General features: G+C 34.9%; 1 protein-coding gene across 2 annotated transcripts; it reads right to left on the bottom strand.

Moving 5' to 3' along the window:
• Nucleotides 1-408: 408 nt before the first annotated feature.
• Nucleotides 409-22,691, bottom strand: LOC149773614 (uncharacterized). 2 transcript variants are annotated; one of them, XM_089946329.1, is made up of 10 exons: nucleotides 21,565-22,691; nucleotides 15,783-16,030; nucleotides 14,636-14,814; nucleotides 11,220-11,320; nucleotides 10,639-10,910; nucleotides 8,556-8,720; nucleotides 5,125-5,168; nucleotides 3,677-4,795; nucleotides 1,414-1,528; nucleotides 409-818 (listed from the first exon to the last, which is right to left on the bottom strand). In XM_089946329.1, the coding sequence occupies exons 2-10, from the start codon at nucleotides 15,902-15,904 to the stop codon at nucleotides 644-646; spliced, it is 2,292 nt and encodes a 763-aa protein (XP_089802455.1). In that variant the 5' UTR covers nucleotides 15,905-16,030; nucleotides 21,565-22,691; the 3' UTR covers nucleotides 409-643. The 2 variants fall into 2 exon arrangements, with proteins under 2 accessions (XP_089802455.1, XP_089802456.1); XM_089946330.1 differs by lacking the exon at nucleotides 21,565-22,691 and having other exon boundaries at nucleotides 15,783-18,178.
• Nucleotides 22,692-22,988: the final 297 nt, after the last annotated feature.

The raw sequence follows: 22,988 nt of genomic DNA on the forward strand, positions 1-22,988 counted from the left end.
GTCATATCGCTACTATGTCTGCAGTGTGGCAGTTAATAGTGATGTCTAGCACTGGGGCATAATGCCGCAGACATGTAGCATGATGTCCCACCCAGTCACATTATCCTGACACCATGCCGACCAGTCCTAACACTAACCTCTTAATGCTGAGCGAAAAGCGAAGCAGCTGTTAGTACCAATGTTGTAACTCTTTGGTATGACTCGGCCGGGGATCGAACCCACGACCTCCCGCATCCGAGGCGGACGCTCTAACTACTAGGCCACCGGAGCGGTCTGCGTGCAAAGAGCAAATGAAATACATAAGTAAAAATGAACTTACCCAAACAAACAAAAAACAAATACAGAAAATATACTGAAAATTTAATATGAAAATATAAAATTATTATCCAAATTAAAGAGTGATTAATCTGTAGACACACAGGAATATTGTACTGAATTGTTGCGATATACTATTATACGTAATACATAGGTTTCTAAAGAGAATTACTTGCGTTACATTATTGATTTTTTTATTAACTCAAATGGTATTGTGTATTATTAGCAAATAGAAACATAAAAGCATATTGAGATAACTTGATAGTCTTCTCTGACGGTGCTTTCGGAATAAATATGCCATTTTCTCTTCTTTTTTCCCCAATCTTCTTTACATCCACGCATTGAAATGCGGAGGTGATTTGTATGGCAAAGGAGTGGTCGGAATCAACGGTTGACAGATAGATGGCCGTTTTGTTGGAGGTGGAGGTCTGTAAAAGGAAGGGTTGATATTTCCATTATCTTCTCCAGTATCTCTACCACTGCGCAGGACCCGTATCTTGTTCCTATGGAACAAAGAAAATAATACATTTACCTGGGATTTTTAAAACGTAACCTGTCACCAGCAGGCAGTAATGTCATTACTATTTTATGTTCTGTTACAATTAGCCAAAACTAAAAATTAATCTTGCTAAACAAATACAATAAACTCATGCCAGGAATATTTGATAACTTAACTTACATGCACACACACACACACGCACGCACGCACGCACGCACATACATACATACATACATACATACAACATACATACATACGAACAGATATATATTGCTGACGAACATTCAAAAATTCTCTAACGGATAGTGATTGATATATAGTTGTCCAATCACGAGTTTTAGAGAGACATAAAAAGAGACATGAAAAGAAGTAGGGAGATGCATTGCAATGTGAAATAATCTTAACCACTAGAAATATTAAACTAAATTTTATAACTTATTCTTAATAGCAGATAAACGTTTGATTTATACTCTCTTTACATTGGATGCTATTATTGACTAAGGCTAGAGAACTTCTGAAGTCTTTGTGGCTGAGCAAAACAAGTTGTGCAAATATCATGAATCGAGCTGTAAAACAAACGACGAAATTACAAAACTTACTTTTCTTCCTCTTTTCGCTTATTTTTATACAAAAACAAAAAGAAGAATATACAGCAACCAGTCATGAAAATGGCAGCAACGCCGACAGCAATTGCTAGATACCACCACCGCATCTCTGTAACGAAAATGTAATCAGATTTATCGTTTTGCCAACTCAAATTAGCTGTAGATCGTGCAAAATTACCTTCACTACTGCATATAATTTCTGAAGAATCATATCGCTTCATGAGAATTTTCATTTTTAGCTCACCTAGGCAATCGAGACGTGGTTTCGGAGAATATGATTTAAGTCATGCATACGATAGCAATATTGAATATATTGGAAAGTTTAATTTTTAAATTGTTAAATACATAACATAGACAAAATTAAGTCCTCAAAGAAATCTTCTGATACTACTGTGTGTAACGTTTGAACTGACAATACACGGTTCATCATCTCACTAACGACGAGCACAGCTGCCATTTTGTATCAAACCATCTATCTTGACCTTTTTAGGAGCATATGTTCCAGTAACCTATTTGCATTTCTAATTCTCTGGGAATGTGCATACATTCACATGCTTTTTAAACGGAAAGGATGTTAAACGTAATTTGGAATTACCACCTCTTCCACATTACAGAACCTATTCATTCTATATTGGATTTTCAATCAGATCTCTTCACATTACAGAATTTATCGATTCTGTCGTAGATTTACAATTGGATTTATTCCATATTACATAGCTTATTGATTCTATCGTGGATTTACAATCATAAATCTTCACATTAAATCACTTACTGATTCTATCATTGGTTTCCAATCAGATGGATTGCATGTTTTGGAATGAGCATATCCATTATGAACATCCAAAAAAAACACAAACGGTTATTTTGAATATAGTGGTCCAGTAAAATATGGATTTCATACGATCTAATTAATTTTTCGGCATCAAATATGCTTATGTGAAGGCAGATAAAATCTGCCTTGGCCATAATTTAAAGGTCAATGTTAAATAGCTATAGTGTGTCTTCGCTCTCAAAATATTTCTTCTTGTCGAGTTATTTCATGTTAAGAACACATATGCCTATAGCACTCGATGTTTTAAAATGCACAAAAAAACTGCGACCTCGACTGCTACAGACTTGAAGGGTTAATTAAAAGGTTTAACTTAATGAGGTTCCCAAACGCAAGATCCTCAACTCACTGATTCGCATGGATATCACAAGGAACTTCCTAGGCCTTTCCTGTCTAAGGCTATAAAAAAAAAAATTAGATCATTTTAAACTGCTCTCATACCCGTGGCTGTTATTAGTTCACAATAACATTATTGACGTCATAATGACTGAAGACATATCTTCACAAGTAGCAAAAACGATGAAGTTTGATGCTATAGAAACTGTTTAAAATTCCAGGCAGTGCCGGCCTTAGACCGATCGGACCCATTTCGCACTTAGACAAGAAAAATGTACAATTTTCAATAACCGTACTAGAATTGCTGCCTTAAAGTTCAACATTTCTATATGTTTCCGCTACATTTTGCGATCCAATGAAAAGTATGAAATAAAAACAAACTTGTAGTGGAAGTCGCATTTCGAGAGAAGCAAGAGCACCATCTGGGATTCGCCTTGCTAAGGGTATGTTTTTTTGCCAGTCTACATTATTGTACTCGCACCAGAAAAATAAAAAAATCCGAGAATATATTGACAAGACTTTAAAATTTCCGTTTGTAATGTCAAACATGCGATGCTTAAATCCAAGAGCAACTAAAAGGTCTTTGAATTTCTTTTTCACTTATGTCTGTTAGTGTACGTTGAAAATAATTATTCGTTTATTTCAAATCCGTTTTACTATTATATTGAAAGGTGTACAATGATGTTTATGAGAGAAAAAGGAAGCTAATTGATTGGAGGTTTATGTTTCTTTCTTGGGGTTTGGTCACCTCTCTTTCGATTTTCTTACAAACTTGAGGGAACTTCTTCAAACCATAGATGTTGGAAATTCTGGATCATGGTACAGAGCTTTAAAATTTGTTCTTGTAGATAGGCGCTTGTACAGAAAGTACAACGAGGCCTATTATTCTGGTCGCCATGGAAGCCAAATAAAAGAAAGCACTTCCCAATAAAAACTATACTTGATTATTCCCATCAAATGACCAAAGCAGCATTTATAATCTAACATCCGATCACTACAAATTCAGATCAACTTTTCAGATTGTTTGACGTTCATCATCTGAGTGTTGGCAATCAACCACTCGCTCATTCAATCAATCAATATAGGCCTCACCTATTCCCGACGACGAGCCCTTGCTGGCTTCTGTGTTCAAGACTTGGCTGATATTATCTTGTGACGCTGTCAACATTTTTGTTGTAGTTGTTGTTGACCACGGCGGAGTTGCCGCAGCTGTAATTGTTGTTGATGAATTTATGGCTGTGCTTGTAAATATTTTCGATGAAGCCACAGTTGTTTTAAATACTGTTTTCGATGACAAAACATTTGTAGTCATAGTTGTTGCTAATGACGTCACAGTTGTCGTAGGAGCTGATAATGTTGATGACGGGTTTGTCGAAGAAGTTGTTGTTGATAATAATAAAGCTGCTGTCGTTTTTGCTGATGATAGAACAATTGCCGTGTTATATGCTGTCAAGGATACAGTTGCTGTAAGTGACGATGACTGCACATCGGCTGCATGTATTCCTGACGATGACACAACTGCGGCAAGAGTTGTTGCTGATGAGGGTACATTTGCCGTAGGAGTTCTCATTCTTGATATAGGCACAGTTATCTTATGAGTTGTTTGTAATAACCGCAGAGCAGGCGTATTATTTTCTATTGATAACCTCATAGTCTTTGAAATAGCTGTTGATGATGACGTTGCTGATGATGGAAATTCGGTTGTCGATGAAGCTCTTTGTCCTGCAGACTTCGTTGTTTTTGTTGGCATAATCACAGTTGGTTTTATCGGAGTTGCATTTGATGGCAGAATAGTTGTTGCCGTTGTGATTTTCCCTCTTAGCGATACAGCCGTTGAAATATGTTCTCTTGCTGTTGATATAGTTGTGGTCTTTGACTCTGACTTTGACGTTAACGACATATCTGTCTCTGAGACAGTTATTGTACTTGCGGGCGTTTTGGTTGTTGCATATTCTAATGTTCCAGTGATTAATTTTGTTGTCTTTTCTGTTAACGGCAAATTTATTTTGTTAGGACTTGACCTTCTTGCAGATGGTATTGTCGTAATAGTGCTTTTGATTTTGGTTACTTCCGTTGATGGCACTAGTTTGGCGGTTGTTATAGTAGATGATAGAACTGTGTTTCTTGCTAAATGATCTTGCCCAGCTGTGGTTGCCAATTTTGAGGGTAGTGTGGTTTTCATTCTTCCTGTTGTTGAAGTTATGGCCAGTCCTGTTGAAGAACATGTTACCAAGTTAAAATTGTAATATAGAAAAATATTTACTCTCAAAAGATGAAAGATCTGTTTAAATTTATTTTCCATGACACATTTTATGCAATCATTTCAAACAATGAAAATACACTGTCTAGAGTAAAGGTTTTGCACACAGTCATGCTTCTAAATGAGCCATAAAGTACATCTTTTATATATTTGGATCCAGATATATTTCAATCAAAGCTCTTTTAAAAAAGGTCAAAATCGTACCTTGTGTGGCTAAACTGATCACATCTAATTCTAATTTTCGGAGAAAATAAGTAATTGCTAAGACATCCTTGTTTACCTTGAATAACTGCAAAATGGATACATCGAATCGCACTTGTCAGTCTGAAAGAACAATGGATGAAATCAATTGTGCGTATTCTAATGAGAAAATGTGATGTGTGTATGTGTGTGTGATTATGATTTGTAAGGTAGCTTTAACAATTTTTCAGTCTAGCGAGACAGCTGTTAGTACCACTTTTGTAATTCTTTGGTATGACTCGGCCGGGGTTTGAACCCACGACCTCCCACTTCTGAGCCGAAAGCTCTAAACACTAGGCCACCGGGGCGGTCAGAAAATGTAATAATATCAAGCCATAAAACACATGTTATCATCCCTGCCTTATCGTTCTCACGCACATACTCACAATAATATAGACTGATCGATCGATTGATTTACTGGTTATATTATCCGTCTTTTGATTATTGATTTTCTTGCTTGCTTGATTAATATTAGTATACTTAAAGACTCTTACGCATGTATCAAGGCTACCTTTACACAAAACTATTGACTCGAACACATTTCAGTTTGATTGACTTTTCAAGTTCAACTTGGCATTACAATTTTCTTAGCTAGTTTTCATATGTTTTACGCCAACCATTGGCTGGAGTATCGTTAGTAACATATCAGTTTAAACATGTCAGAAGCTACAGCGTGGTTAACAAAATGGCAACAACATCATCTTTCTTCCTTACTTTATTGTTATGATGCGGAAATAAATAAAAATAATGCATTAACAGAACTTGCTAATGTGTTGTCTGCAATCAACGAAATGTACGGTTATGAGAGTATAAAGGAGCTATTTGAGAGACGACTCAATAAATTTCGGGAAGGATGCTTTGATCACAACTGACCATACAATTAGGGCTCTAAAATCTGAAAATGCCCTTAACCTTGCCCAGGAAACACAGGCGCATGGACAAATTAGCGAACTTAATTCAGTCGCTGGCAGAGAGAGAGTAAAATGCTTTGACGTGTTAAGGGTGGGCCTGCAGGATATATTGTGTACAAGGACAAGGTGGTACACGATCCTGATTTGCCAACAGTCGCGACCGATGTGTCTTCGACTCTCACAGGATAAGCATTTAGAGTACCAGTAATGTCTTATTCTCTGGGGGTGGGTGGGTGTGCAATTCAAGTATAAGTGTAAAAATAGAAATCCATAGGGTTATCAGTTGCTATAAAAGAAGGGTAGTTATGGAAACGCAGATTCAATGCTGGCACAAAAACTCACATAGTATGCCCTGAGGTGTATATTTCTCAGATTTTTCGTTGATTTAATTAATTGAGGAGTTTTATGTAGACATATTTAAGGTTGACGTGTCAGTGGTAGAAAGGTGAGATAAAAATCAATTATGCCAATCTATACATCTTGATTTCAACATTATTTCCAGATTCGGGCTCAGTGAAGGAAAAATGTGAACTTTCCCTTTCTTCCGTCAGAAGCAGAATGATGAGCTGGCAGGCAGAATAAAATGAAAATGGCAAATCAAAAGCTCCGATTACATAACTGTACAGGAGATCTGAGATATTATTTAAAGCTCCGAATTACATAACTGTTCACAAGATCTGAGATATTATTGAAAGTTTCGAATTATTCGGATTTCATGGTCTTCAGCTGAGTAAGAGAAAACAGCGAAAACCAACAAGTTTTGTAAATGTCAACAAATAATTTGATCTACAAGAATACAAAGTTAAGATTTAAACTTAATCATGCGAAGAGAATAGCACACACACACGCACACACACACACACACACACACACACACTTAGAAGAATACCTACATGGATGAATTTTATACTGACTTTTTTCTGCCTAAAACAATCCCGAATAGTTAACTATAGGTAAGTTGCAAAAATTTGATGCAAATTGGACGTAGACATAGAACTATACGGATTTAGAATTGTGAATGTTATATGGACACAAATGATTGTGTGACCCATTCAGTGGGACAGACATTTTTCAAAGTGTAATTAGACAAACATTTACAGCTGCTATTCATAGGCGTGTTTGTTATGACGATAGTTAATTGATATTTGCCGCTGTCTGTCGATACCTCAAGTTGATGACAAGGATGCAGAGATGCCAATAGCTGCTGTACTGGTACATGCAAGTGCAGATAATTGGAACAGTGGTATTTAAACTTCATGGGATAAAGGACGTCATACTAATAACATATACTAACGATGGGGTAACAATGCAGATCACTCTTGGATTCGGACTTTATTTTGTGTATGATTAGATAGAATTTACACTTAGATAAACCTCAACCATGGTCAAAATATTGATTTTTAATATACGTCCAAATCATCCATTGTTATACACATGCACATACATGTATTTATGCTTTGAATTAATTTAAATATAAATGATTACCTGTATGAGAGCGATTCTATTATTGTTATATATTTACCGGTCAAGAAACAAGTATATTTTTTAATGAAGATTGGTAGATATGTATGCTAGAATTCATAGTTATGTATGCATGTTAACATACTTAAACTTTTAGCAAATGTATTTACCATTTTATACTAAGCTGAACTCCGATACAAAGACTTCAGTATAAAATCTGTACTAACTATAGTACTCTAATCGTAAAAATTTCAGAATCTCGAGTGGATGCAGACAATGTGAAACTGAAAGATGTTCTGTGATCTTCGCGAAAAGACCGTTGTCCTATTGTTTCTGTGCAAACGTTTAACTATGCACACTTATTTTGAATGATACTCTAATGCGTACTTAATGGGAACTCTGTCCTGAGCCCGAGTCATTCGTGTGACGTCTGAGAATAGTTCCAGTTGTTCAGAATGTACGGAAATGAAAACGCTAGCAGTTGTACCAGACTGATTTAGATTTTTTGGGAAATGATTAGTTGGAGCTATGTGTCATTTATATGTATACGATAATTGTATATATCGATATATCAGTTGGAGCTATGTGTCATTTATAATTATGCGATAAATGCATATATCGGTATATCAGACTTTAATCATGTATAAACACATTCAAAATCTTGTTTGCATGCTCTCGGTAGTAGTAAGTCCCTATGCAAAGTAGATTCTGAATAAATTTTGTTTATGACTAGGTTATATATCAACTCCATTATGTATAACCATAGCTGAAAGACCGGTCTTCCAAGAAAAATTTAACTTAAGATGTAGTACCCACCTAATATCTGTACAAGTTGGTAGAGAATACTATTTTCAATGTGTATATTATATTATATTATATCAATCTTGTGTATTTGAAGTAACGTTTATACCTAAATAAGGTCGAATGTTGTTAATTATTGTATTCATTGTATGTATGAACACGTGTTACACTGACATAGACATATCGGTCCCATCGATCGATCGATAAGCATTGCTAGATCACACGAGTATTCTTAATTGTGTTTTCAACTTAGTTTTCATATTAAAGCAATATGTAATTGGCAGACAATGACGTTTACCTTTTCTCGTCAGACGCAGAGAAACAGAGAAAATGTGTCGAGTTGACGTCTGTTTTTGTCGGTGTCCATGTGACGTTTATATACCAAGCTCCTATATTGCGTGGGTCCATTAGTAACAACGATTTCTTCATGCCTTCTGGGGATGTGGTAGTTATTTCAGTGATCCTAAGAAAAAAAAAGCAAATTAATTTTTCATTATTTATTGTGCAGAAATACGGTTTAAGAAAACTGTTAATGATTGTGGCTAGTAATTAGTTATTTGTGTCAATTTTGGAAAGTCGTCCTTTCAATCCTTCCAGGGCTGGAATTCAACAAGAATTGAAATAAGTGATGTGATATGATGTGATTTTGATTTTTAACGTAGCTTTAACAATTTTTCAGTCATATCGCTACGATGTCTGCAATGTGGCAGTTTATAGTGATGTTTAGCACTGGGGCATCATGCCGCAGACATGTAGCATGATGTCCCACCCAGTCACATTATCCTGACACCAGGCCGACCAGTCCTAACACTAACCTCTTAATGCAGAACGCCAAGCGAGGCAGCTGTTAGTACCATTTTTTAAGTCTCTGGTATGACTCGGCCGGGGATCGAACCCACGACCTCCCGCATCCGAGGCGGACGCTCTAACCACTAGGCCACCGGAGCGGTAATTGAAATAAGAACCAAATATTTTTTTTTACGAACTTTATGTTATTCTTAAATATTAATATGATAAAAATTCCACACTATTTCCACGTAGGAACAAGTCATGGACTAATTTTTCATTCACGCTTAAGGCTATATTTAAATGAATTCAGAAAGCATCAATCTAGTAGAAATATTCTTGATTCTCCTCTGTGCTCTTACAAGGAAATAGAAAGTAGGGAACATTTTCAAGTATACTGTCAACATTATCATGAATTTAGGCCAAACACCTTATATACTATAAAAAGTTAGGTTTACGTAATCTTTCATCAGATAATCCATTTTAAAAAGAAAACAGACAAATCGATTACACTCAACAGAAATTCTGTGTGTTATCTTGCATACCTATATGTACTATTATAAAGCAATTTAAATGAAATGTTGCTTGCATATCTATATGTAGCAATCTTATATATATCAAGTTTCCAGGTTAATTATCCACTTGCAAGTTAAAAAAAAATTGAGTTGGAGTATGTTAGTGTTTCATATGTAATGTCACAATACATATTTCAATCTTGTAGTCAATGTCATCTGACTCGCATTAGCTGGCATAGTGACTCGCATTAGCTGGCATAGGCGTGATAATTTAAATATTTACTAGCTGAAGCTAGTTGTGACAAATTATGAATAAATATTCATAATTTAATTTGCTAGCTACATTTTAATTGTAATATTTATAAGAATCTGGGATTAGCTGACGTTCAGATACCAAATCTAGCCTCGGGCAGTTTGTTAGCTGGCCGAGTCTAAAGATTGTTTTGATGCATGTCACCGTCTTGGGATGAGTAATGCGTTATTTGTTAATAATATAACTTGTCACATTTCATTGCCATGTATGTTTGGAAATAAAAGCCATTGGTCACTAACGATTAACCATCATGATTTCAATCAAAGCATTATCGATTAACTAAAAATGTAATTCTTAGATACCTCTATTAACTAGTGATTAACGAGTAACCGATACCTAAATAATGCTCGGCAAACAACGATGTGTGTATATATATATATATATATATATATATATATATATATATATATATATATATATATATATATATATATAAAACAAATTAATCTCAAAGATCGGGTTGTCAAATATTTGTTATGCATATCGGTGATTTTTAGGCGAATAGATGATAACTGTGAAGTAGAACGATAAAGTCAGTGTTCACAAAGGGTATTTCCAACTTATTGTCTTACTACCCATTTTAGGGACAAGCTCGGTTTTCCGAAAGAAAGGTTAAAATTTCCAGTCATCTTGCCCATGGTAAACGTAAAATTTTAAACCTCTCAAAATTATCAATAAAAACATTTTGACCCAAGATCTAAAATGCTTTTAAAAACAGTAACACGAAATTAGTATGTCCTTCTCATCTCGCTTACTACATCCGTTACCTTGTGTTCTTTACACCGCTTTTAGCTACAATCTGTTCCGTAACTGTCGTATTAACTTGTACCGTAACGAAGGTCTTGTCCTGTTTAGTCGGGGGTAGGAATACCGGAACAAGGTTGCAAGGCTGACTTGAGTTATAAATATAAACTAGGAACTGGATCGGAACGCTGCTTAGTGGTGTCCTTGTACTAATGTGACGGAAGTCTTCCACTTGTATCGCGACTGCATAGTAACCAATCTGACCAATCGCTGAATACGTGATAGTACAGTCGTCCTGAAAATTAATTTGTGTCATCACTTTATGGCAAATGTTCATAAGGTACATATATGATATGCTAATATTTAAAAAAAATAATTTCAAAATTGTTCTGTAGATAAATATAACATTCTCACATTAGGCGACTAATGTTTTCAGTTACTCCAAATCTACTGGCTCTATTTACCGGTGAATTCTAGTTAAAAATGTTTTTCATTTAATAATTGTATTTGTATCATTCTGGTCCCCTTGGTAATCTATCCCGATAAGGACATATATTGCTAAAAGAGAACAACATGTATGAAAGCATAATTTGAATATAGTCACCTCATGTAATATTGATTTTGGAAACGCCCTACAAACATCGGCACATTCAGTACTCCCATTTGCCCACCGACATCGCACATGGTCTCCGTCGACATCATATACTGTGGATGAATGACATGGTGACTTTACTCTTTGTATCTTGAATGGAAGTTTGATAAACAGAGAATCTCATATGGGTAATGATTTAATACTGAATTTATTAAACGAGTTGAATAATGTCCAGTTTTTGCGAGCCTTGACCGTATGATGACACATAGTTGAGTAGTGTTAGGTTAGACGATCCGTACATTATATATCGATTTCGATGAGAATGTTTACAATATTTCCACCGGAAATGTGTCAATGCCACTACTAAGCATTCCAGTTCTTGGATATTCAGATGAAGGGATGATTACTGGGTGTAGAAATTGAAAATTAAATATATTTATGTCCGGATATTTTGCATTATTTTATTTGGAAGCGTATTGTAGCTATATTCAGAGACAACGATATTTTTTCGGAGACGGAATCCCATCACATAATAAGAAACACTAGCTCATTGGAGCTATTTAACAACGCAACAAATGATGTGGTTCGATAACTTTCTGTCAACTGCGAGACCGTCTTATGTCCACATTTTTCTCTAAACAGAAGTTAGTTTCTGTTATAGGTTCGAAACCAATCCACTGCCTTTTGACCGATACTCTTAAATTTGCAACGACCCCCTTTGTGGTAATTTTTCAGTATTGTAACCTTTTCTCCAATCGATTAAAGAAATGGCCGCCAAAACGTGCTAGTAATAGTATAAAAAACCCGAAGGCGTGGTAAGGAAATTTTCCACGGTCGAAATCAATCAGTAAAGAGAATTTATGGGCCTATTTAAACCAGTCAGATTCCCTAAATGATGGAAAACACCAGCAACTTCTAAGGCTCTCTTTGGATGATGCTCTAACTAGGAACACATTTTACTTCGTTAATTACTTGGCATAATTGTTTGCGGTCGCCTGACGTCATCGGTTTGACCAAAGTGCAAACGAGGTTTATACCCATTTAATCAGAAGCTGCTGGAAACAGGAAGTCGTCATATTTAGCCGTAGCTAGTGCGATGAAGCTAGATGACAGGAAGTCACCATCTTTGTTCGTTCTCTACATATTTCTGCACGTGAACAATATACTTTTACTGGCATATTAATTTAAGGCTGAAAAAACACGTTTTGTTAGAACGACAAAATAAATCGTTGATATTTTTTACCAGGATGAGGCTCGTTTTGATCACAAAAACAAAACCTCAAAATTATTATTATGAATAAAGCATACTCGAAGAGCCTCTGTTTTCGTCTTGTAATCCAGTTTTACAATATCGGAAACAGAGTACCTGATATACATTACTTCCAATTACTTTGATACATATGTGACTAAATTTTAAGAAAAATATTTCATTCTTCTATTATCAGTCGATAAAAAAAAGACAAAATATCATGCAAATAAAATGAAGGTCACACGTGGAGTTGAACGGAAATTATATAAAATAGCACTGGTCCGACCGTATGCATTTGATTTGGAACAAAACTCCGAATCCGGTTTGGTTTTTCCATTTTCTTTTTCACCTTTTTTGAACAGCCTAAATTCCTGAATACATTTTGTATGAAAGAAGGCTGAAGCAGCTAGGTTTGTAGATGAGGATGTGTGATCGCTTATCTCTCATCATGATTGCATAAGGTTGACTTTCAACTTTAGCGCGAAGGTGAATTACCTTATAAAATCTTACAGGATTCCTGGATAGCTCATATCTTGATGTTCTCCCTTTTCTATTTTTTTTCCCGAGAATGACATGGTTTTATTCTCAGAAACAATCAGTGGATTGCAACTTCTACTGGAAAGTCTTGGACATTACAGTATTGAATGGAGACTTAAAGTAAACACAGATGAACCAAATATTGGTGTTTTCACAAAGCAAGGCCTATTTTGATTTCCCAAAAATAGTATTATGCTGGAAAAGTAGGAAAAACTTTTGAAAGCTTTAAATAGCTTGGTCTTTAGTTTTCAAAAGTTTTGACAGACTCTGACAGGTAAAGGAATCAAGGAATATAACATCTTGAATCCACATTTGAAAAATCGTATATTGAAACCAAGAAACTGTATGAAGTTATTTGTTACATACATTTCTCCTATCCTGTCATGTGCTACCGAAGTCTGACTTTTTTATAGCGATAATGAGCTCCTACAAAATAAGTTTGTAAAATACGATTTTAATTTAATTCCACCATAAAATACTATTGATGGCGAACACTATTGTTATTGAGGCTAAAAAGACTTGTCAAATGTTTAAAATATATGACTTTTCGAATCTATGTAAAAATCCTAGTTCAGTGGATAATAAACCTTATGGTGAATGAAGAATAGCGCTTTATTCCGACAGAAACCTTGGGATACTTGTATTGTGTTATCAAATAAAGTACAGGACGAATATCGCATTTAATTGGTTAGTGGTTTAGAAAACACTTACTGAAAGATACTATTTGAAAACATCGCTCTATCTAGTCTAGTATGAAATGTTTAGAGCTGATGAATTGTTTTCGTAATAAAATGTTATGAAATTTAGTAAAATATGTACATTTAGCAAGTAAAATAAAAAACTATTTACTTGCTTATAAGTCTAGTCCAAATGCACAGACTTAGATCTGCCATCGCATAATGTGCTGGCATACACAGGTGCTTGGGTAAAAAAACACCACAAGGGCCTCTCCTAGTTCTTGTTCAAACAATTTTTTTCTTTTATAAAATTAAAAAGTGTTGTTCGGCCCAATCCCCTTTACATGCCAGGGCCCCGGGATAATTCCCCGGTCCCCCCCTCCCCCCGTCGGCCCTGTTGGCATAGCTGCGTCTCTGTAGTTTGTATGGAGTAATCATCGGAACAAAATAAAAAGTAGACCGTGATAATACCGGTGCATTATGCGACTGAATAATGTTGTATTTGTATCCTCACATATTTGAGAATCTGGTCAAGTAAATAAACTGGCCTCCTCCTTCTTCAACGAATGCTCTAAGAAATGGTTGGAGAACATGTTAGATTTTTTGGGTGTTATATTTTATATTAACAGCTCTGTTTAAATGGAAACTTCTAGCTCTAAACGACATGGGAATCCTGTAAAATTGTACAACGTGATGGAACTTAGCGGTAATAAAAGCCAATATTAAAGAATCCGTGAATGGTGTTTAGCGATAAGGCAACCGCTGCTAGCCAGGTGACAGAGTCTAATTCGTAACGGCATATGATGGAAGACAAGAAATCGCATTACATTACACGTAAATGTTTACGTTTAACTTCAATAAGTAAAGCACGTTATATCTTGAGCATACATATTACATGGTAGAAATTATTATGGAATATCGAATTCAGTTTTATTAAAAAATATTTGTTCATTTTTTTCCCTCACCTGGGATCACTATTGTATGGTTACATCCATAGGCTAGTCTTACAAGAGGAAACATGTCTGTTCTGGGAGAAGAGTTAGCCCTTCCTTTGTCCGATCTGTTTGTCAAATTGACACTTATACTAAATGACCAAAGTCGGTTCATTCCTGTCACCAGATTTATCCAGTTACCTCCTGAAAATCTATAAAATATATCAAAATGATCCAATTAATATGTTATTTTGTTGTGATAGGTTAAAAGCACAACAGAACATAAATCAATTTTAACTTCTCTTTTCGCTAATCTGCATTTAAAATTGAAATTAAACTTCAACGCAATAAATTCATTGTAAGGTAGTTTGTCGCGTGTGAGAAAATTCAACTCCTTAGAAGAAAACAGGTATATTATATTAATTGCTGTCTCCATGACTGGCTGCAGAATTAAGTTAAATTTATATTACATCACAGGCTAAATCGACCAAGTGAAAAAATATGTGTTCCTGCTGTAACTGCTAATGTGGCGCTTACCAGTTTCGTAATTGTGCATAAATTTTAAAGAAAAAGAATTTCCCCGGGTGTCCTCACTGGTTATACTGGCTATTTAAAAAAGACTTTGTATATATTAGGTATTATTCAAAGAACCTTTAATTCCATTTATATTGGTACATGACTGATGGTTGTAATATGGGTCATAGAGTATACAGCTTGTTCTTATTTCAAATGTGTACCTTTCAAAAAACTGCTAGCTCCTCTTGGTCATTTTCACTTTATGGACTTCAGATGTAAATTGTATTTTTTTAAAAAGAGCCGATAACATTTTTTTTTACATTTTATATATTTGGTAATTCATTCATTGCTGTTTTTGTCTAGTCTGGCCAAATTCATTTTCTCTGTTTTAATAACTGCTAAAGATATTGTACTTTCGACTAATTCCGGTTGATATTTTTAGCACAACGGATCAGTCATTTTAGTTAGCTTAGATCATTTACAATCACTTCAAGTACAATATCCAATGAAATTTCAGCCACATTACATGAAAGTAACATAGAGGTATGCCAACATTCTCTCAACTGTGCATGTTGCAAATGCAAACAATTTCACCTTACAACTACCACTTTATCAGAAGTTCATAATATCTGCTAAGCGCCACCTAACTGCCATTATTACTCACCCAAATTCAAAATTCATATGATTCGAGGGAAATGTGTGACGAAAACTACGTTTCCCACTTGTCCAGTCGTCTTCAGAACTGAAGTCGGTGCAATAAAAGGTGAGATTATCCATAATCCCCATGCAATTTTTATGACATTGCAAGTAACTGACACTGTGTGAATTCCGTAAGTGCGTCCTTGATGCAATAGTGGATTCGTTACAGAAAGTATCACTTCTTCGCCAGCTGATTCTAAAGTCAACTTCTATCTTTAATTAGAGAAAACACAATTAGAATTAATGTGCACATTATTTTTTTTATTTTCTCCTAATGTGCTAAAACAGGGTATAGCAGATTCAAAAAGCTCTCAATCAAAATATTATTTTCTTCATTGTTATAAAATACTAAATTGATAACAATTTCATTATTGGAGGATGAAGACCAGTCTTTGTTATATGAACAAGCTTGATTGATTTGGTGGGTGAGTGTGTCATGTTCGTTTTGGCGGCTGAGATTAGGAGTTGTGGGGTCTTTTGGTGGAATATCATTTTCCAGAGCTATTTCAATATTAGCCAATATGACATGGTAGGTGATATAAATATGTTGTTTTCTTAAGAAACTATAAGGATATTAGGAAAAGGGAGCAAGGAGGAAGGTTGACTAAGTCGAATTTTCAAAAAAAAATTCCGGTGATCTTAGATTTACATTGCTTGTAGCAAGCACGAAAGGTATTTTTCCCCAAACAACAGCTGCATTAAGTTGTATGGAAAGAAGAGCTCGGTCTTGAATTAGAGGAAAATAATACCCCTCCCCAAGTCTCTTGTCATGATGATGGAAACTAATATCTGTGTTACCGATTTCTTTTACAGTCGTTGTCTTATCACCATGAAGTGCCCTGCTGTTAGTTCCTGTCTAATTAAACGAGACAAAGTCAACATCTCGGCATTCATTTAGTATTATTTATTTTTCACCCTTCCGATCATCATAACCTGTGTTTTGGTTACCTAACTACTAAATTTGTTTTAATTGCTGCCTTTTTCAACGCCTTGTTTGCTTTAATTTCAAGTCATCTGCTTTGTGTTTTGTCCAATAGTATATACGTATGACGTTGCGGATGTATGTCAAACCATATTTAGTTTTGGTCTTTATTGTCGGTATTGTGAAACACGCCGGTCAGGGTCAAATGGCGATGACATGTTAGAAGGTCTCCTACTTCTGATCATAAGAGAAGAGACAACGAAAACAGAAACTGTCAACATCAATGTAAGTTTTTTTATGGCGGCTATCAGTTACTATAGATATTGTTCAGTTTTGTAAATAAATATATTTAAGCACAATTTAAAATAACATAGTGTAGGTATAAAGAATATTTGGAAGGAATAACTGAATAATTTGTTACGTGGAGATAGTCTAAGCCCAATATTCGAGGCCGACATAGATGAGGTTATATCCATTACATGACTTCTTCACATGGATGGTGTTTTCTCCAGAAACACCAGACATTTCGTTAATCGATGGATCTCGTTCCCAAATGGTATGCTTTACGTATAGTTCAATTTATTTTTGCAGTTCGGGTACAAAGGATATTAAAATCTGGTTTAATTTCGTAAAACTATTTCAAATTACACCAACACGTAATTTTCATATAGAAACTGGCAGCTGGAACAGACAATATCCTATCGAACACAGACTCCACTGTACTGGTAGACAATAATCCCGTCTTCGATGAATGTTAAAGCTATTCTGCTTCAGATCAAATACACAGACTGTGGATGCTGGGCTAAGCAAAGTATGAACAAATACATTGAATTATTAAACTGTCAGTATAACAGAAATCTGTAATTTTATATACAGTGCAAATTATCTTAAGGTTTGATTTAATTATTGCTAGGCAAATATAACGCTAATATGTTACAGATTTATATTATATTTTCATGGTTATATATACAGGGAGAGATACGGACAGAAACAGACAGACAGACAGAGAGGAAGAGACAGAGAGATCTGTCATAATGTAAATGTATCAGACCAAATTTAAAGACTTGCAGATTTCTGCCACCATCCAATTCTATCTGTATTATAATATTCAGTATGTATTTGCCATGACTAAATGGTTGTTGTTGTTTGTTTTTGTTTTTTGGGGGTGGGTGGGTTTGTATTTTTGTTTTTGTTTGTTAATTGCCAATTATCAGCGTATGTTAGGTTATGCACATCCACCAACATATCTGGTGGAGGAAGAAGAGGGGGAAAATCCCGGTAAGCACCTCTGACTCAATGGAAACCTTAGCACATACCCACAATGGCCGAGCTGGAGACTCGAACCAACGCGGAAAGAGGTGAGATGGCAGTGATTAGTAATGGTGAGCGCTTTAGAGCACTCGGCCACCCGGGGCCCCTATGGTTAATTGGCTTTAGGCAACAAATTTCATCATATTACTAGCCAAGAAAGACTCCAAGGAATCAAAAAGTTTGTTCTGTCCGATTTTGGATTGAATAACTATATCTTGATTTTGTAAACTTGGACATTTCTCACACTTTTAATCGACTGTGAAAGAAAATTATGATTTTCACACATGAAACTATTAAATCAGTCAGAATTTTACTACGGACTGTTTGATTAGATAATAGATAGATGTCACATCTATTAAACTTTCGTCTAATCCCATTTAGGTGTGTGTGTGTGTGTGTGTGTGTTAATGGAGCCTAAAACGTTTAGAACTCGTTGCAATTACATTTTTAAAAAATTTGAATAAGTGAAACAACACTGTAGACACTGATAGACAGTATTTCCTCTGTCCTGGAAATATATTTTTTTTTATTATTCCCAGTGGATGGTTACTGGAGAGTAAAAGACAAATAATTAAAAGCGAATTATATGACAGAGGGAATGTGGTCTATACACGGGATGCTTTTGTTGTTCCATTCATGCAGTTACCAATAATAAAATTTTCTCCTTCACGAAAAACATGGAATAATTGCATTCAAATATATTTTACTTCCTCAAACATTAGCGGGTAATTCTTAACACGTCGTTTATATATAATCTGAGAAAGAACAAAATTCCGAGTCTATTAAATGTCTTTGCCATGAATTCGTTCTCTTCCTCTTCTATACTAAAACACATCACTTTTGATAAGAAAAGACGACCAAAAAATTGGAAACATCAATGACTAACGTCAAATGTTAGAATTTTTTAAAAAAATGTTCATTCTTTCTCATTGTACATTTTACATTTTGTAAAATGTTCACAATTTTAAGAAATCATAACTTTCCAATGAAAACTCACTTAAAAATGAAGTAGCAATGATTGTACTTGCCTCCATGTGATTTCCAGTTGGTTTCCACATGAAAATTGCTCCTCGGAAATGAGTGCTTCGACAGGTAGGAAGCAATATGAGCCACAGCCGAATCAGAGCCAGTAGTTTCCACATTTTATATATCAGTGGTAATTCTCATTACTTAAACATTTTCAAATTGAACAAAATTTTCTTGACCATGAAATCTATTGAATCTTCAAAATATTATACTTTCCCTGTGATTTTTAAAATCTTACTGACAATGATAAAACCCCTTTGAAGTGAAACGTCACTTTGTCAACAAAATTCGTTTGCAACTCCGTTTTAACTGAGATTCACGTAATACAGTTTACTGTTCGATTGATCAAACTTAAATATGGGAGGAGAACTGTCAACAGTAGTAATCATTATTCAAACGGACCAATCGTCATCGTTGTTTTTAAACATTTTCTTTTGAGATAGAGATTTCACGGTGATAATCATCTGTAGACGCTTTCTATTTAGCAACGTTTGTGTCCAGAATGAGTCACTTAAATATTTGGCAGGTCAGTGAAATCAATCGTCACTTATTAATAAATAGATGTCGTACATTCCGATATGTAATCCACAGTCTCTAAGGAAAATTCGATATTGTATTTTCTAAAAGCTCTTTCACAATGGATACTTTGTGAACAATGGCACGTGAGTCTTTGTATTAAAAACAAATTTCTAAAATACACCAAGGATTGAATTGAAAATTTAAAAATCCAATAATTAAAAACATTTGTGTACCCAAAACGTATTACGATAATTATGCATTTTATGTGTTGAAAAATGTAACTGTTGTGGTTAAAAGATTCCTGAAAACTCGTGCTTGATCTTTTGAATGAATAAAACATGAACATACATACATACATACATAGATATATACATAGATACATACATACATACATACATACATACATACATACATACATACATACATACATACGAGTCAACAAGTCCAACATACTACAGATTTATTTAGAGTATAAAATACAAGATTAAATATCAGTAGTTAATGCAGACTTTGCAAACACGCATAAGGGACTGTCTACAATCTTTTTTAATAGGTACAATTTTATAAATTCGGTTTTGCTCTGGACAAGATGCAATATATTGGATTATAATCCGCCTCTGGAAGCACGAATCTCAAAATAAATAATATTATTTAAGATAACTAAATATGGCATACAGAGATTAGAATTTACGAGAGACAAGGAAAGTGGTCCCCAAGAGTGATGAATACCTGAACTGACCTAATCTCGGCAAAATATTCCTTAGTCACCCCAAATATGAAAGCTGCTATTAAGCTCTTATCGATTTGTGATACATACATACTTTGAGGGCGTAGCGTCGGGTGTGCTCGTTGGTGCGAAATTTACAACGTTGGACAATGCTTGAAGTGCAGGATGTGACTTCAGCGCGTTTCGTACATTTAAAATCGAGACGAAAATAATATCAACAATCATGTCTATAGAATAGAATAAAATAGACTTTTACATCCATCACTACTAGACACTATACGTAGACAAACAGGGAAGATATGTCTATCCGTGGCGGCATCTAATGAAATGTCAGACCAGACATTAATGAGATCTCCCAGAGAAGGTCAAGATTTTGTCCCTTTTGAATAAAGAACCAGAACTACCTTAACTAGATATTCCAAATCACGTGACTTGGCCACCTATATCCATGGACACATATATCATAGAGTATCTCACTGATGTAAAACAAAAGTAAATATAGAAAGAACAAATAGACAAATAAATATTGAGTACATTGCAGTGGTATCCATACTCGTGGATTCTTCAATTCAATATATGCTTTACGAAGACATTATTTTTGCCGTGATACATGGATTCACAAATATTGACTTGTTTATTGAACCACAACCAAACCAGCCTTTCTCATTTTAACCCATACACAGCTTTCACATTGACGTTTTTTTTTATTTATTATTTTATAAAAGCTGCTGAAATGACTAGACTTGCACTAAGTTCTTGAACAAGAACCTTAACGTCCAGGTCATTTATGACGAAATAAATAAAAATAATAGGAATAATTATAATGATAAATTCGAAGAAAAAAAGTGTTTATATTCTCTGCCTCTCTGACCTATAGTTTATTATATTGATTGTTTTAAGTGTAAATAACATGTAGGAAGAAGTAATCAAAAGTTCTAAGTGCTGCCTACTCTGGGATGGAGATCATTCTTGGTGTACCGATATAATGCACTCTGTATATTTGTATATCTGTGTGCTGATTACTGTGGGATGGGGATCATTATTGGTGTACCGATATAATGCATTCTGTATAGTTGTATATCTGTGTGCTGCTTATTGTAGGATGGGGATCATTCTTGGTGTACCGATATAATGCATTCTGTATATCTGTATAATTTTGTGTTGCTTACTCTGGGTAGGGGATCATTCTTGGTGTACCGATATAATGCCTTCTGTATATCTGTATAATTTTGTGTTGCTTACTCTGGGATGGGGAATCCTCTGTGGAGTACCTCAGTAATGTACTCAGTAAGTGTATGTTGTATGCAACAGTTTTCTCTTTCCGTACCTCTGCACAGTAGTGACTATACGGTGGCAACTAAAGGTAAATTTCGAAAACTTTAAAAACGAAGAATTTGACAAAATATACGTAGGAAGATAAGCCTTTACAAATAAACAAATACAAATACGATAAAACCATAAAACCTAAAGATGTAATATAAAATGACAGATAAGGACAACATAAAATCCTCAAAATATATGGTCAATATTTTTTATGCAAACCGAATTTCCACAAAATCTTAACGCCTCAATGCCGCCGTTTTTATAAATGTTACTATTATTAAAATCTAAGTGAAGTTTGGAAGGAAGGAAATTATTTGTTTAATAAATTTTATCTGATATTAAAACCGTTATTTGAAATAATCGATATATTAGGATTAAACGATGGTGAAAAATATTCAGTTTAGAATTATGAGGTGCCATCGCTTAACTCTAGTTCTTGAAGTTTCTCGTAATTCCTTTATTTTTCGGGAGTGCTTTCAAAGTAGTGATGTGATACAGTCAACAAATTCCGTTTGTAACTATATCAATAACAACAACATTTGCACTTGCCGGACAAAATGGTTCGAGAGGGAATGAAGAGAGACAGGCCTGCTGAGAAGAAAAAGTGTATCTTTGATAAAACAAGTCTCGAGTGAATATTGGTGATCAGCTAGGCGCTAGAATACTTTGAAAGACGAATTTCAGCTAAAATAAACCAAGCTGATGCCGATTTCCATATTACTGGTAAACATAGGACACAAACTTGCAAAACATAATGTACGTCAGTTACGTCTTTGAAGACAAAATACTCGTAAATGCTAATCCAGTTACTGCATCATATCAAATGCAAAATGATAATAGCATGTCACAGAGAGATCACCTATCATATCCGACATAGCGTGATATTGGCGTCTTATTTTTACAACGGTGACGTCATCAAATATTGTGCTCCAGCTTTCGACTGAACTCGGTTGATCCATGGATGTCGCCGATCAACATCGGATTAATTAATACGCGTATGAATGGCTCATAATATGATGAAATGTCGAGAATATCATGGTTTTTTTGGGGGGGGGGCACCCAGAGATGTTTAGGACCAATATCTTTCAATATTTAGTATCATTCATATAATTTAGCATACACGACCTTTTACACTTTACGGCGGCATTGGAGTTTTGACAACTGAATCAACTGCTACATCATCATACGGTTTCTTCATGCAGTTCACATCAAAAGACTTCCGTCTCAAGTAGTGGAATAAATCCATAGGTTCTTCTTTCTCCGCTTTTCCACAATATTCATACTATGTAGTTGCTCGCATATATCAGTCAATAATTTGCTGCAGTTCATTTAATACAGAACAT

This window comes from Sinohyriopsis cumingii, unplaced genomic scaffold (genome assembly GCF_028554795.1).
Source record: "Sinohyriopsis cumingii isolate HCF-2022 unplaced genomic scaffold, ASM2855479v2 utg000624l, whole genome shotgun sequence".
Classification (NCBI taxonomy): domain Eukaryota; kingdom Metazoa; phylum Mollusca; class Bivalvia; order Unionida; family Unionidae; genus Sinohyriopsis; species Sinohyriopsis cumingii.

Excerpts from the sequence above, each read along its gene's own strand:
- LOC149773614 (XM_089946329.1), bottom strand. The coding sequence starts at position 15,904 with ATGGGGATTATGGATAATCTCACCTTTTATTGCACCGACTTCAGTTCT. Across the intron at positions 14,815-15,782 it reads CATATGAATTTTGAATTTGG|ATTTTCAGGAGGTAACTGGA; the intron begins GTGAGTAATAAT and ends TATATTTTATAG. Across the intron at positions 5,169-8,555 it reads TCTGCGTCTGACGAGAAAAG|ACTGACAAGTGCGATTCGAT; the intron begins GTAAACGTCATT and ends TTGTTCTTTCAG.